General features: G+C 35.5%; 1 protein-coding gene across 3 annotated transcripts; it reads left to right on the plus strand.

Annotated features, from left to right (window-relative positions):
* The first annotated feature begins 238 nt into the window (after positions 1–238).
* On the plus strand, positions 239–14,019 carry LOC110639467 (histone-lysine N-methyltransferase SUVR5). Of its 3 annotated transcripts, none has more exons than XM_021790438.2 (12): positions 240–681; positions 3,241–3,738; positions 4,032–4,334; positions 4,447–4,557; positions 6,629–6,739; positions 7,553–10,387; positions 10,729–10,890; positions 11,450–11,566; positions 11,634–11,737; positions 11,835–11,972; positions 13,101–13,188; positions 13,386–14,019. In XM_021790438.2, exons 2-12 carry the CDS (start codon positions 3,256–3,258, stop codon positions 13,491–13,493), a joined length of 4,560 nt encoding a protein of 1,519 aa, XP_021646130.2. In that variant the 5' UTR covers positions 240–681; positions 3,241–3,255; the 3' UTR covers positions 13,494–14,019. The 3 variants fall into 3 exon arrangements, with proteins under 3 accessions (XP_057984320.1, XP_021646130.2, XP_021646131.2); XM_021790439.2 differs by lacking the exon at positions 240–681 and adding an exon at positions 810–1,228; XM_058128337.1 differs by lacking the exons at positions 13,101–13,188; positions 13,386–14,019 and having other exon boundaries at positions 239–681; positions 11,835–11,976.
* Positions 14,020–14,303: the final 284 nt, after the last annotated feature.

Below are 14,303 nucleotides of genomic sequence, written 5' to 3' on the forward strand. Positions count from 1 at the left end.
TGGATCAAAAATACAAACTTGGCTCAAAGTGTGGTTGGACTTGGACATCTATATATGGGTAAGAACAAAACTAACTCACAGGTTCTGTTCTGGCTCATATAGACCCACGCATGAGCCATAAGCCAGGATCGAATAATAAATCTCACTGCTATACGACGTCGTTGCAAGTTGGCTCTGTTTTCCTCGCAAGATAGAGCCAGCCAATTGGCAAATGAAAAGAGAGATGTACCCCAAATTTCTCATATCTCGAAGCAAGAAAGTCTAACCTTGGAAATGTGAAACCATGCCCTCCAAACCAAAACCAGAACCTTTATTTTTCCTTATAATAAAATCCCATGCAACACAGAAATGTGGAAGACAACTTCTGATCTGATCCCCCTAACCCAGTGAGGTCCTCTTCTTTGATTTGAGCTTTTCATTTTCATCAGCCAGACCCTACAATAAAACGCGCTCCAATTTTCCATATTTTTTGGCCACGGTACACCTCTTTCTTTCCCTAGTCACAAAACCCACATACCATAAAAGCCTTATTTCACAGATATTATATGCAATTAGGAAACCCACCCCCCCCCCCCCATAAAATTAAAGGTACAAAACCAAAATTCACTGCCTTAAGCCATAGCCAAAACATCAGACCAACCACCTTGCGAGAAAGGTGATCTCCCCTACTACTCTTTAAAGGTACATTACCACTACTACTTTCGTTTCTGCTTCCTTCCTCTGTTTTTATTTCCCCCTAGGCATCATGACCATGTATGTCACATTTATTTTTTTTGGGAATTTTATGACCTAGCTAGCTGGTATAGCTGCTGTGCCCTCCTTAAAAGCAAAGTGATTAAATAAAATTAAGAAGAAAAAAAAAATCCATGATACCCCACAAGAAGATAGCCTAGCAATGAAAAATCTAAGAACCCTTGTTTGATTCAACTTTTAAATTTGACTCTTTGTTTACAATTTTGGGTTATTGATAATATTTTCGTTGCATGCTTAAAGAATCCTGGGTTTTTATTTTTTTTCTTTTTTGAGTTAGGATCTGACCCCACCTTTTGGGTCATCCATATTTCACATACTGATCGTATATCTGCTTATGGGTTTTGGATGCTTTTTTAACTAGTGAAGGGATTAATGGTCAATTCATAATAATGCATGGTTCTATGGCATTTCTGTTACCGGGTCTAGTGGAATAGGGTTTTGGTTTATAATCTCAGCAAAATTTATAGGCTTTCAGGTAGGTTGTTAAGGATCTGGATCTATAACTTTTGGTTACCTGTTGATTTGAGTTATTTTCTTTCAGTTTTTTTTTTCTTGGCTAACGCTGCATTCTTGTTTTGTTTTGTTGTGGTTATACAGTGGCATAAGCTAATATTGTAGAGTTGCATGATATATAGTGAGATTCTTGGTGAATACGTATAATATTTGCTTTCTTGTGTGTATAGAGTGTAAATGAGTTGCATGCAAGTGCTTTGCACTTTGCAGTACCCTATAGAATTTGGTGGAATTCATGCCTTGATGAAATTTTCACTCTTTGCAGTAGCTTTCACTTGATATTTATATCTGAATTGATACTACTACATGTATTTTTTAAGATAATTAAGCAATTTAAAGCTGACTTTTGGATGTTTTGATCTTAAAAAAAAAAAAATATCCCAAAAGCATCTCTGCAGTGGTTTTGTTGCATTTAAGTGGTGACATTAACTACAACTATAACGCCCAACAGACTCCTAGTGATTTAAACATTTGGGTAGTTGAATGGAAATAGTTGTTATTCTTGAATAAGAGAAAGTGATAGAACTGTGATTATTGGGCATCATAGGTGTATGAGATTTTATTAACTGATTTCAATGGCGTCAGGGAGGCTTGTCAATACGATTTACAGAAAATAATGATGGAGGATGTGATGAACTATGCAGAAAAAAACATTGCAACATATGTTATGAAAAAAGAAAATTAAAAGATGAACTTGCTTAAAAATTGCTACAGATTATTGTGGAAATCTATTGATAGAAGAAATACTCATTACATTCATAATTCTTGAGTTTACTATTCTATTGTGATGTGGCCAAATATTGCAAAGCATTAACTGAAATAGAGTTTATAACATTCTCCTCTTCGTCATAATTGCCCCCACAAAAATCTTGGTTCAATGTTTGGGTTAAATCTAATTTCGATTCAAAAAATGCACAAGATTTTCCTCAAAATCTGTACCTAGTATTGATTGATAATTAACCTTTTATATTTGTAAAAAAAAAAAATCCGGTTTCTTTTTAGCAAGTCCTAAAGATAAAAATTGCATGGTGTTCTTGCAAACCGCAAATGAACTTACCTATAGTGCTTTGTTGGGAACATGTTGACTCTGGAGTTTGGATGTAATGGTATTATATTGTTAAAGCACGCTCTTTATGAAAATGAGAATGTTCTTCCAAATGTGCTTGATCTTTTGAATTGTTAGTTGAATGTGGCATTATTTATTCATTTATTCGTTAACAGTGTAATTTCGTCTACTTTCAAAATGGAATGCAATACTGTTGGTATTTATAAGATTTTCAACATATATATTAGGCCCTTTGACCAGGAGAAATGTGAGCTATTCATATCTGCAAGTCTGCAAAGTTACTGTTTTTATCTCCTTCACCTGCAAATTTTGCTTTCTTCTTTGCATTTATTTCTGTATATGGAGAATTACATTTAGCTGATTTGGATTTTATTTGAAAATTTTGCAATCTTCTTTTATAACCATAGGATGAAGTGCATTGTTTACTGTGTACTTACAAGAGTTAGACTTAAAGATGCATAAGTTTTTCTAAAGGGTGAAGAGATAAATCCATACCATATGTATTTAAAAGTTGAAATATGGCATATGTGTATTAGTTATTTGCTTGATTTACCATATTGGGGTAATTTTTAGCAAATAGTTGGGCTGGTTATATGCTAAATGACCACATTACGTTCAATCATTTGACAACATAGCTTTTTGAACATTAACTTATGAAGACCATCTTCAAATTGCACCACCATATGAGCTGTTGACTCTATTCATTATGGTATTCTTTAACTGTGTTCTATAGAAATATAATTCTTTCTATTTCAGCTTCAGTAATCAGTATGTACTATTACATTATCTATAATTCTTATTTGCATGATTCTGGTTCTTCAATGGGTTGAACCTTTTTTTCTTTTTTTGATCGGGGAAATGATTTCAGAAATAATTAATTGTTTTGTGCATATTATATGGGACTACAGATTTTAGTGTAGATCATGGAAGTGCTACCTTCTTCTGGTGTTCAGTATGTTGAAGAATCTGATTGTGCTCAACAGAATTCAGGAACGGTTTTTATTTATGATGGAGAATCTAATAGCTTTGAACATGGAAAACAAGTTCAAATGGTGGATGGTGGAGTAAATATCTTATCACTAAATGGGGAAGGGTCTCAAATAGAGAGACAAAGTGATGACCATGGGGCAGTAAATGGATTGCCTCTCTCCAAAGGACATCAAAGTGGGCCTTCATATTCTGATTGTCTGGTGGAGAGCCAAAAATTATCTGGTGATTCTCATGATTTTGAAGATGATGAATTGAATGTACAGAATTCTTGCACAGAACCTTATGAAGCCCCTGAAAACTTTCAAGTAATTGTGGATAATATTGAAAGTGAGCCAACTAACAGTAGGGATGGAGAGTCATCCCTTTCAGAGCCCATGTGGCTAGAACATGATGAATCTGTGGCATTGTGGGTCAAGGTAACAGTGAATGTATTTTTCCTTTTCACTTCCATGAACATCTTCTCCCTTCAGCATATACATTATGTGGATAGACGTACGTTATTGATTTTACAAATGGCTTATGTGTAGTGCATACAAATTTTCTTTTGAGGATTAAGTATGTGAATTTCTTTGCTTTTGTCACACTATCTTTTTGAAAGTTTTACTCCTTTTATTAGTCATCCATAAATGAAACATTTATAGCCATGCATTGGAAATATGAATTCAATTTGGTTTTGACATTGGTACTTCTATAATTTTATGATTTATAGTGGAGAGGGAAGTGGCAGGCAGGAATTAGATGTGCAAGGGAAGACTGGCCATTATCAACTTTGAGAGCGAAACCAACTCACGATCGAAAGAAGTATTTTGTGATATTTTTTCCGCATACTAGGAATTACTCCTGGGCAGATATGCTGCTTGTCCGACCAATCAATGAATTCCCACAGCCTATTGCATATAGGACGCATAAAATTGGACTTAAAATGGTTAAGGATTTGAATGTTGCACGGCGGTTTATAATGCAAAAGCTAGCTGTTGGTATGCTAAATATCGTCGATCAATTTCATACTGAGGTATACTTTTATGCTTGCTTGTTCTTACTTTGTTACACTAACGAATCATGTAGTCTTTACCTGTCTTCACCTTCTCTTGCAATCTTCGCTTGTTTTCTCAAATGTATTATAGGCACTGATAGACACTGCTCGTAATGTGATGGTCTGGAAGGAATTTGCGATGGAGGCTTCACATTGTAGTGGTTATTCTGATCTTGGAAGAATGCTTTTGAAGCTTCAAAATGTAAATCCCTATTCCTCTGATAGTTTGGGAAATAGGAATCAAAGATTTTGTCCTTGTTTTCCCCAATGTGGCAATTGAAAATTACAATACATGACAGCTAGGCATTCTCTCCAGAATGCTCACAACTTGCATTTGTGAACCTAAAATTGTATATGATAAATGCATTTTTTTCTGACCTACCATGCTTTTATTGTTGCTAGCTGTCATTTGCATTGGCATGATGGTACTTGAAGAGTTAACATGTGAATATTTGTTTCAATGATAAAAGTAATATAAATATTTTTGCAGTTATTTTAAACATCTGTTTTATATATTACATGTAAATAAGTTATTGACAATTATATAGAAATAATAAACATTAAGAATAAAATTTTAATAAATAATCCTATAACCAATTATAAACAAATCATATTTTTCTTCATTTTATATTTTCTTTATCAATATACTTTAATATGAACTTCTAAAGTAAACTTCCTTTAAATTCCAATGATAAATTTTCTGATAACAATGAACAAATTATAATATGAACTTACAAAGTAAACTTCCTTTAAATTCCAATGGTAAATTTTCTAATAACAATAACAGTTGTAATGATAATTCAATATTTTCATTTGTACTGTTGGCAATGATGTGATTTTTGCTTTCTCAAAAATTTTTTAAACATTTATATTTAACATTATATCAAATATTGCAACTTGTACACCAGTGATTCTATGAAATTTTACATTTTATTTTAATAAATCTAAAAAATTTACACGTATATTTTTTTATTATTTTATTGGCTATTGCAATAGTTTGAGACTTAGTATACCAAGCCAAAATTATTTTCAATTTTTTTTAGCTAACATTGCCATTGCCACAAAATATTACTGACAAATAATATAATTAAGAATAACCTTAAATAATGAAAATTATTAATGGCAAAACACTGGCTAATGTTGTTTTTTCATTGGTTCATTATCTCTTTTATTTATTTATTTTAGGTGTGTGTTTTGGTGTTTCTAAAACTTTTTTGTTAGTATTAATTTATTAATTAATTAAATTATGATTGGGAGAATTTATTTAGAAACTTAAGTCATTTTAGTAATATGAAATATCAAAAAGCCCTTTTGTCTATAGTGTATTACTGTTTTACCTTTTGGTCCTTCTAAAAATACTAACAACATATGTAATTTTATTCATACTACAGATTTTTCTGTCAACTCTTGCTCTGTAATGAATTGATGAGCTTAAAGATCACTGCAACATTCATGCCCCTATCACCACAACTATTATCTCACCCATATCTCATGATACTGCTACTTGAACTTGATAACATCATATGTTTTGAATTATCAATTGATGGCTTCACCACCTGTGGGGAAAAAAAAAAAAAATCTAAGTTTACATCATAAATTAATTATGTTCTGCATCCCAGAAAATGGATCTGGTGTGTTTATTTTCCACTGAATTGGCATCAATTCTTTGTTCAGCCAAAGACTTGTGCTTGCCTTGTTTTCTTTATGCATACATGTGAGAAAAAATTAACAAGTAAACTTGCCTGTTTGGAAATCATAACTGTATCACTTTATTTCCATATTTGTGTTTAGTTCTCTTTTTTTATGTGCTTTATTATGTGGCATAATACATATAATGCTCATTGAAATTATGGAAAATTAGAACCATTTTGTTTTATTTCCTTATTATAACTATAGCTTTGTTGAGCTGAGTTATTGCATTCCCTTAATTTCCTGTGTGTATGGTTATTTGCATATGTTTCTTCGATTTCCTGTGTTATGATGTCCATGTGTATGTACATGTGAGAGAGCATGCAATTAGAAACTTCTTCTTCTTCTTCTTCTTTTTTCTCATGTGAACTTACTGTTTGTTACTTTCTTTGTTTTGTGTTTAAAATTTTATTCTGTGCTGTACTTTCGAGCTTTATGGTACATAACTACATAATTTTTCTGTGGACTCTGAAATTTTGGGTTAGTCAGCCTATTTCAAGCCTTGTGTTAACATTAATTTATAAATAAATTATTTTCCTCTGTCAGTTTGCAATGAAGTAATGCCACTTCTCCTTTCTCTACAGATGATATTGCAGCAATACATAAAATCAGATTGGCTTGAACATTCTTTTCAATCTTGGTTAAAACGGTCTCAGGTTGCACAAAGTGCTGAATCTATTGAATTGCTGAGGGAGGTACGCATTAAAGTATTGCTGCTTACCGAAGTTGAATGACCACAGTTTATGCGCAGGTGTAATAATTTTTATTTTTTAATAAATAAGATATCAGCATGACTGGATGGATCATTTTGTAACTGTAGCAGATGCAAGAATTGTGATCATCTGTTATCCCAACATCATATTGGAATAAATTTAGTTCCCTGATATGCTTTATGATATATGAGATATCCACCTGTTGAGCATGATTCTCTAGAAAATGAGGAACTAGGCGATGTGGCCACATTCGTATATCACTTAATTTTTAATAAAAACCTGCTAATTTCTTTCCTTATTTTCTGTGAGAATTTCTAGAATGCTTAAGCAATAACCAATCAATGCCCAGAGTTATGTTTGTCTCAAGATCCGGGTGCATTATTTTCTAGATCTATAACTGACTGAAGTACATAAAGTGCTACTCAGCCTGTGGCTAGACAAGTTTTTCCATGATGTAGGTGTTGCATTTTGCACATAGCCTGTCAAAAAAGTTTGCTAGCTGGTAATTTAACCCTTTCTTAAGATTTATTTGTACCCTTACTTGTGTCTGTTAAGTTGTTGCAGCCTTCAAGGCCTTGGTTTGCACCAGCTTTGCCCACTTTGATTTTGGTGCTAAAGAAAGAAAAATGAAAAATTCTCTTCTATGCCTGTCTTCGTCCAGTTTTGTGCAATTGTTAAAATTAAAATCATTGCTATTACTATATTGGAATTATTTGAAATTTAATAACTCATAGTTGTGTTGTCTTAATATATTTATCCTTTATTTTATGCTGATTCTTGTTTCCTGCAATCTAGGAATTGTCTGATTCTATCCTATGGAATGAAGTCAACTCTCTCTGGAATGCACCGGTGCAGCCAACATTAGGTTCTGAGTGGAAAACCTGGAAGCATGAAGTTATGAAATGGTTCTCAACATCTCATCCTGTATCTAGTAGCGGTGATGTAGAGAAGAGAAGCTGTGACAGTCCCTCAACCATGAGTCTTCAAGTTGGCAGGAAGAGGCCTAAGCTTGAAGTGCGCCGTGCAGAATCACATGCTTCCCAGGTGGAAACAAGCAGTCCACTTCAAACTATGACTGTTGAAATTGACTCTGAGTTCTTCAATAATCGAGACATTATAAATGCTGCTACTGTAACATCAGAGCTTCCTAAAGAGGAATATTTTAGGGAGGGAGCTGCACCTACAGAGTCTCCTTGTAGTGTGACTGACAAATGGGAAAAAATTGTAGTTGAAGCTGGAAACTCTGAACTCATGCAGACCAAAGATATTGAAAGGACTCCTATAAATGAAGTTTTGGATAAGAAAACCATAGATGCTGGGAATAAGAATCGGCAATGTATTGCTTTTATTGAATCGAAAGGAAGGCAGTGTGTTAGATGGGCAAATGATGGTGATGTTTATTGTTGTGTACATTTAGCCACTCGTTTCATTGGCAGCTCCACCATGGTAGAGGCAAGTCCTCCTGTTAATAGTCCAATGTGTGAAGGCACCACTGTTCTTGGAACTCGATGTAAACATCGTTCTCTACCAGGTTCCTCATTCTGCAAGAAACACGGACCCCGGATTGATACAATAAATACCTCAAATTCACCTGAAAATACACTTAAGAGAAAGCATGAGCAGATTATTCCAGGTTCAGAGGCCACACACTGCAAAGATATTGTATTGATGGGAGAAGTGGAAAGTCCTCTTCAAGTGGAGCCTGTCTCAATCATGGATGGAGATGCCTTCCATGGCAGGAACATGTTAACTGAGAAGCTTGAGCATTCTGTCCAGGACCATAATGGCAAGGAGGTGTTAAACTGCATAGGCTCAAATCCTCTTGATTATAATAGCCCTTGTCATGACACTCCAAAGCGTTATTCATTATATTGTGATAAACACATCCCAAGTTGGCTTAAACGTGCAAGGAATGGTAAAAGTAGAATAATACCTAAAGAAGTATTCATAGATCTTTTAAAGGATTGCCATTCTTTGGATCAAAAGTTGAGTTTACATTGTGCTTGTGAGCTTTTCTACAAGCTCTTCAAAAGCATCTTATCCCTAAGAAACCCAGTTCCTATGGAAATTCAACTTCAGTGGGCCTTGTCTGAAGCTTCTAAAGATTTCAGCATTGGAGAAATCTTATTGAAGTTGGTTTGCACTGAAAAAGAGAGACTCACAAAAATATGGGGCTTCAGTGCTGACGAAGATGTACATGTTTCTTCCTCTGTCATGGAAGAATCAGCAATTTTGCCCTTGGCTGCTGATAGTAGCCATGATGATGAAATATCATTTAAATGCAAATTTTGCTCAGAGAAGTTTCTTGATGACCAAGAGCTTGGTAACCACTGGATGGACAATCACAAAAAGGAAGCACAATGGCTTTTTAGAGGTTATGCGTGCGCCATCTGCCTGGACTCATTTACTAACAGGAAACTTCTGGAAACCCATGTACAAGAAAGACACCATGTGCAATTTGTCGAACAATGCATGCTTTTTTGTTGCATTCCTTGTGGCAGCCACTTTGGGAATGTTGAAGAGTTATGGTTACATGTTCTCTCAGTCCATCCTGCTGAATTCAGGTTATCAAAAGTGGCTCAACTGGATAATCTGCCTTCACGAGAAGAAAAAGAGGATTCTCTGCAGAAACTTGAACAGGACAATAAAGCTTCTGTGGAAAATAACTCAGAGAATTTAGGGGGTATCCGAAAGTTCATATGCAAGTTTTGTGGCTTGAGGTTTGATTTGCTACCTGACCTTGGCCGGCACCATCAGGCTGCTCATATGGGACCGAATCTATTCAGCTCTCGGCACCCAAAAAGGGGGGTTCGTTATTATGCTTACAGATTAAAATCTGGAAGACTTAGCCGTCCTAGATTTAAGAAAGTTTTGGGAGCTGCAACATATAGGATCAGGAACAGGGGAAGTGCTAGTATGAAGAAACGTATCCAGGCATCAAAGTCGCTCAACATTGGGGGATTAAGTGTACAGTCTCAGGTAACTGATCTTGCAACTCTTGGTAGATTGGCAGAATTTCAATGCTCAGCAGTTGCAAACATATTGTTTTCTGAGATTGAGAAAACTAAACCTCGTCCCAATAACCTTGACATATTAGCTGCTGCACGCTCTGCTTGTTGTAAGGTGAGCCTAAAGGCCTCACTGGAGGGGAAATATGGAGTTTTGCCAGAACGTTTGTATCTCAAGGCAGCCAAACTTTGCAGCGAGCATAATATTAGAGTGAAGTGGCACCAAGAGGGGTTTATTTGTCCTAGAGGATGCAAGAGTTTTAAGGACCCAGGATTACTGCCACCCTTGATGCCTCTTCATAATGGTTTTGTAGGTAAACAGTCGGCACATTCATCTGACCATATGAGCAATGCGTGGGAAGTGGATGAGTGCCACTATGTAATTGATTTGTGTGATTTTAGTGAGATTCCTAGACAAAAGTCCACTGTCTTGTGCAATGATATAAGCTTTGGGAAGGAATTGATTCCAATAGCTTGTGTAATAGATGAGGACGTCCTAGCATCTCTTAATGTCTTTGCAGATTGTTCTAACGGTCAAACTACTAAGTTCCCCATGCCTTGGAAAAGCTTTACCTATATCACAAGACCATTGCATGATCAATCTCACAATCATGTTATTGAGGTATCCTCTTATGGGCTATTTTCCTTTTGTTTGATGATACTTGGTTTGGACCATGGTCTTTAAATCTATGCATAATGCACTGAACTGTAGGCACATGCTTAGCCTTTATCCTATGTTGCAATTGATTGGTCCTAATTGGCTTCCAAAAGGCACCATCCACCCTAACATAAGAAAACCAACAGTGCATACATATTCAGATAAAAAAAAAGTATATTCATATGTATCAATGCTTCTTTATACCATAGTCATCTTTAACACTTTATCCCTCCGTTGCCGCCGCCCCCCACCCCCCCCCCCCCCCTTTCCTCTCCCCTTCTCCTCCTCTTTCCTTTTTTATGCAGAATTTGCAATTGGGGTGTGCTTGCCCTGATTCATTATGCTCTCCTGAAACATGTGATCATGTTTATCTCTTTGATACTGACTATGAGGATGCAAGAGATATATGTGGGAAATTTATGCATGGCAGGTTCCCATATGATGATAAAGGGCGGATTATATTGGAGGTACTGCAATTCTAACTTTGTCAATAATTACTGAATGACATGCTTAATCTTGGTTTCTGAACTCCTTTATATGACTGTGTCTCATTGAATGCTTGATCTTAAGCTTAAGCTGCTGGAAGCCCTGGACTTGCATATTTTTCTGAAAGGTGTTTGTTAGCATGTTCTTCTTTTGGGAGTTTATGTAATGTTGATTAATTTGTGCAGTTCCTAACTTTTCTGTTTCTTGCCTTGTATTGAATTATTTACGTGTGACTGCAAAGAGAGGTAGTGTTCATGTATCTAGGCATCTAATATTGGTGCAGATTTCCTTTGATAGGATGATAAGTAACTTTAATTTGTTGGTTTACGAGATCATGAGATTTTATGTTTCCGCTCCTAGTGGAGATCTCCAGTACATAAACATGTAAATTTTGTACCATACATTTCATTGCTATGAACAAATTCTATGTGACCTGCAGATGGGGTGTTTATTCATGTTCACTTCTATTTTAGATTATGTGTGAATGGTTGCTTTCCTAGTGAAATTGACATTTTCAAATTTTCCTTGCAAAATGTGCAGGAGGGTTACCTTGTTTATGAGTGCAATCACATGTGCAGGTGCAGCAAAACCTGCCCAAATAGGGTTTTGCAGAACGGAATACGAGTAAAGCTGGAAATCTTTAAAACAAAGAATAAGGTAATGCTTTGATTTTTTTTTAAATTACTTCTATAGCCTTATATTTACTCCAAATCTCAATATACAGGGATGGGCAGTCAGGACAGGTGAACCAATCCTACGTGGCACATTTGTGTGTGAATATATTGGGGAGGTTTTAGATGAGCAGGAGGCAAATGAAAGGCGGGGCAGGTTATAAATGTTGAAAGATGTAGTTTCTTGTTTAGTTTAAGCCTATGTTAATGGTTATTTATTTTATATTTTGAAACGAGTTTTCTTGGACTTCCAGATATGGTGAACAAGGTTGCAGCTATATGTACAACATAGATGCTCGTACCAATGATATGAGTAGATTGATTGAAGCACAGGTGAAATATGTGATTGATGCCACCAAGTATGGGAATGTTTCAAGGTTCATCAATCACAGGTAAGGATAAATCAATAAGTATTGTTCCTTGCAATGTGAACCAATTGAAATAGTCTACTGTTAGATTGTTGATTTTTTGAAAGGTATTGCTGTTTAGATATGTGTTGTGATGCATATCCCTAGATGCATGAGGCAACTGCTTTGATGTTATGTGTATGAGTGGCTTAAGATCAGTCCATTTATGTCCGTTGAGTTTACTTTTTCATCTATAATTTCATGGGAGACATGTTAGTGAAGCCTACTTTATATTTTAGTGGACAAAAATTTGTTAGTAGATGCCAAAATGGTATATGGATAATGTGGAGGAGAAACATGACTAAAATCAGAATCCAAAATTTACAACTTCAGGAAACTCTGGAAGGCAGCATTATAAAAACCTGATATGCCTGGTCAGGTCAGGTTATCTGAGGATTGATCTAAGAATGAATAAGGTCATGACTTTTAAGTTTTATCTGTGCCATATGTAATTATCTGCCAAAAACCAGAGAAGTGGTTGGTTCAACCACAAATCGGTCAACCCAGACACTGTTTTCACAATCTGTCTGGTTTTATAATTGACCAATTATAATTTTAAAATTGCTCAAAATAATGGAGTTTGCAAAATAGAATGTACCAATTGGTAGGTGCTGCTGTCTTGTTGTCTAACAATTACAGCTAATTTGTACAGTATATATTCATTCCTACATATTTGTCTTAAAAATTAGAGGGAAAAGAGTTCTTTCCTTCCTCTTAGAGAGCATGACTGCTGTCCCTGGTGCTAAAATGTTTCGAAAGAAAATGTGTGGACCTATTTCACTTTGATTATGCAGCAACAGTACTGGGATCATTATTTTTATTATTTATTGATAATTACTCCAATTAGTTTGGGGTTAAGGCTTAGTTGTTTTTGTTGTTATAGTTGTTGTATTGATAATTACTACAACAAAGAAAAATTCAAAGTGAGTTTTCATTCGGTTAATAAAATCCATGTACACATTTTTAATTTCCACAATCCAAAAGGAAAATAGTAAGCCTTCTAAAGATTCTTCTAATCTTTGTGAAAATAGCAGAGTATTGATACACCATGTGCTGATTTCTTGTTAATTTTTCTAATATTTGATTTACTCTTGAATCTTGATGTGTTAGCAGCTGCTTGCCAAATCTTGTGAACCACCAAGTTCTTGTCAATAGCATGGATTCTCAGCGTGCTCATATTGGTCTGTATGCAAGTCGAGATGTAAGCAATCTCTGCTTGTTTTTCTTGAATATTCATCTTTTTTGTATGAGACTTGGGATTACGAGGCATCTTTAGTGTTTTGGTTTTGGTGCTTGGCTCTATTGAGAATCGTAATCATCACGAACTTCATATTCTTGGTGCTGTGTTTGTATGGGCGGTTGACTTGTTTCATTTAATGGTTTTCCCATAATGAGCAGATAGCTTCTGGCGAAGAACTAACGTACAATTATCAGTATGATCTGCTGCCTGGAGAAGGATATCCTTGCCATTGTGAAACTTCCAAGTGCAGAGGGCGCCTTCGCTAAATCTTAATGAACGTTGGTTCCTGTGGTCTTGTCTGCGAATATTAAGGGAAATGCGAGTTTTGAGCCCATTTCACGCAATTCAAATTTGTCAGCAGACCATATCATGAGTAGCTCATTGAGTGGATTAAAGCTAACATCAACTTGGTCAAGTCCCTGTGGCAATGGTACCAGGGCTCCAGCATTTCTGCAAGGAAATTTCGGCAATCCCACCAAGTTGTTTGTGTCTATTCACATTTATACACGTTATTCGAGACAGGAAACATCATTTTCTTTTTGGCATCTCCTTTTCAACAGCAGCGAACACTGATGCCACCCTGCCTAAGCTTCTAGTGTAGATGGTCATTTTTCTGTTTGAAGTTCTTAGGTGTCATGTTTGTGGGTATTCTTTTCCTGGGAATGCATAAGTGGCCTGTTTCAAATAATTTTTGGCCGCCATGTATGCTTATTACCCACTATTGACATGTAAATATTTGAACAAACAAGCTTGCTTTTTGGTTATGGAAGATGATGCACATATTTTGTGGGACATTGATTTGCAGATACTGAAATGTGCGTACTAAAACTAGTTGATTTTTCAAGATTGCCCATCACTGATATAGTCAAATATTATTTCTCCATTTCTAACTACAAAGAAGACGGGAGTCCAAAGCTGAAGCTCACCAAGGTTGCCATTCCTGCCAGGACAATTCACTAATTAGTAATTGATGTCAATTCACATTAACTGATTTATACAAGTCAAACTAGGTCAAATGTCTTTACCATATTCAGAACATCTTGATAATTAGAAATGACAAACTAAACCATTTCATT

The sequence above is a fragment of the Hevea brasiliensis genome, chromosome 10, assembly GCF_030052815.1.
Source record: "Hevea brasiliensis isolate MT/VB/25A 57/8 chromosome 10, ASM3005281v1, whole genome shotgun sequence".
NCBI lineage: Eukaryota > Viridiplantae > Streptophyta > Magnoliopsida > Malpighiales > Euphorbiaceae > Hevea > Hevea brasiliensis.

Bases quoted from the DNA above. Each gene is read 5' to 3' on its own strand.
- LOC110639467 (XM_021790438.2), top strand. From the start codon at position 3,256: ATGGAAGTGCTACCTTCTTCTGGTGTTCAGTATGTTGAAGAATCTGAT. The intron at 11,738-11,834 runs GTTATAAATGTT...TTGGACTTCCAG, and splicing joins GCAAATGAAAGGCGGGGCAG to ATATGGTGAACAAGGTTGCA. The intron at 13,189-13,385 runs GTAAGCAATCTC...CATAATGAGCAG, and splicing joins GTCTGTATGCAAGTCGAGAT to ATAGCTTCTGGCGAAGAACT.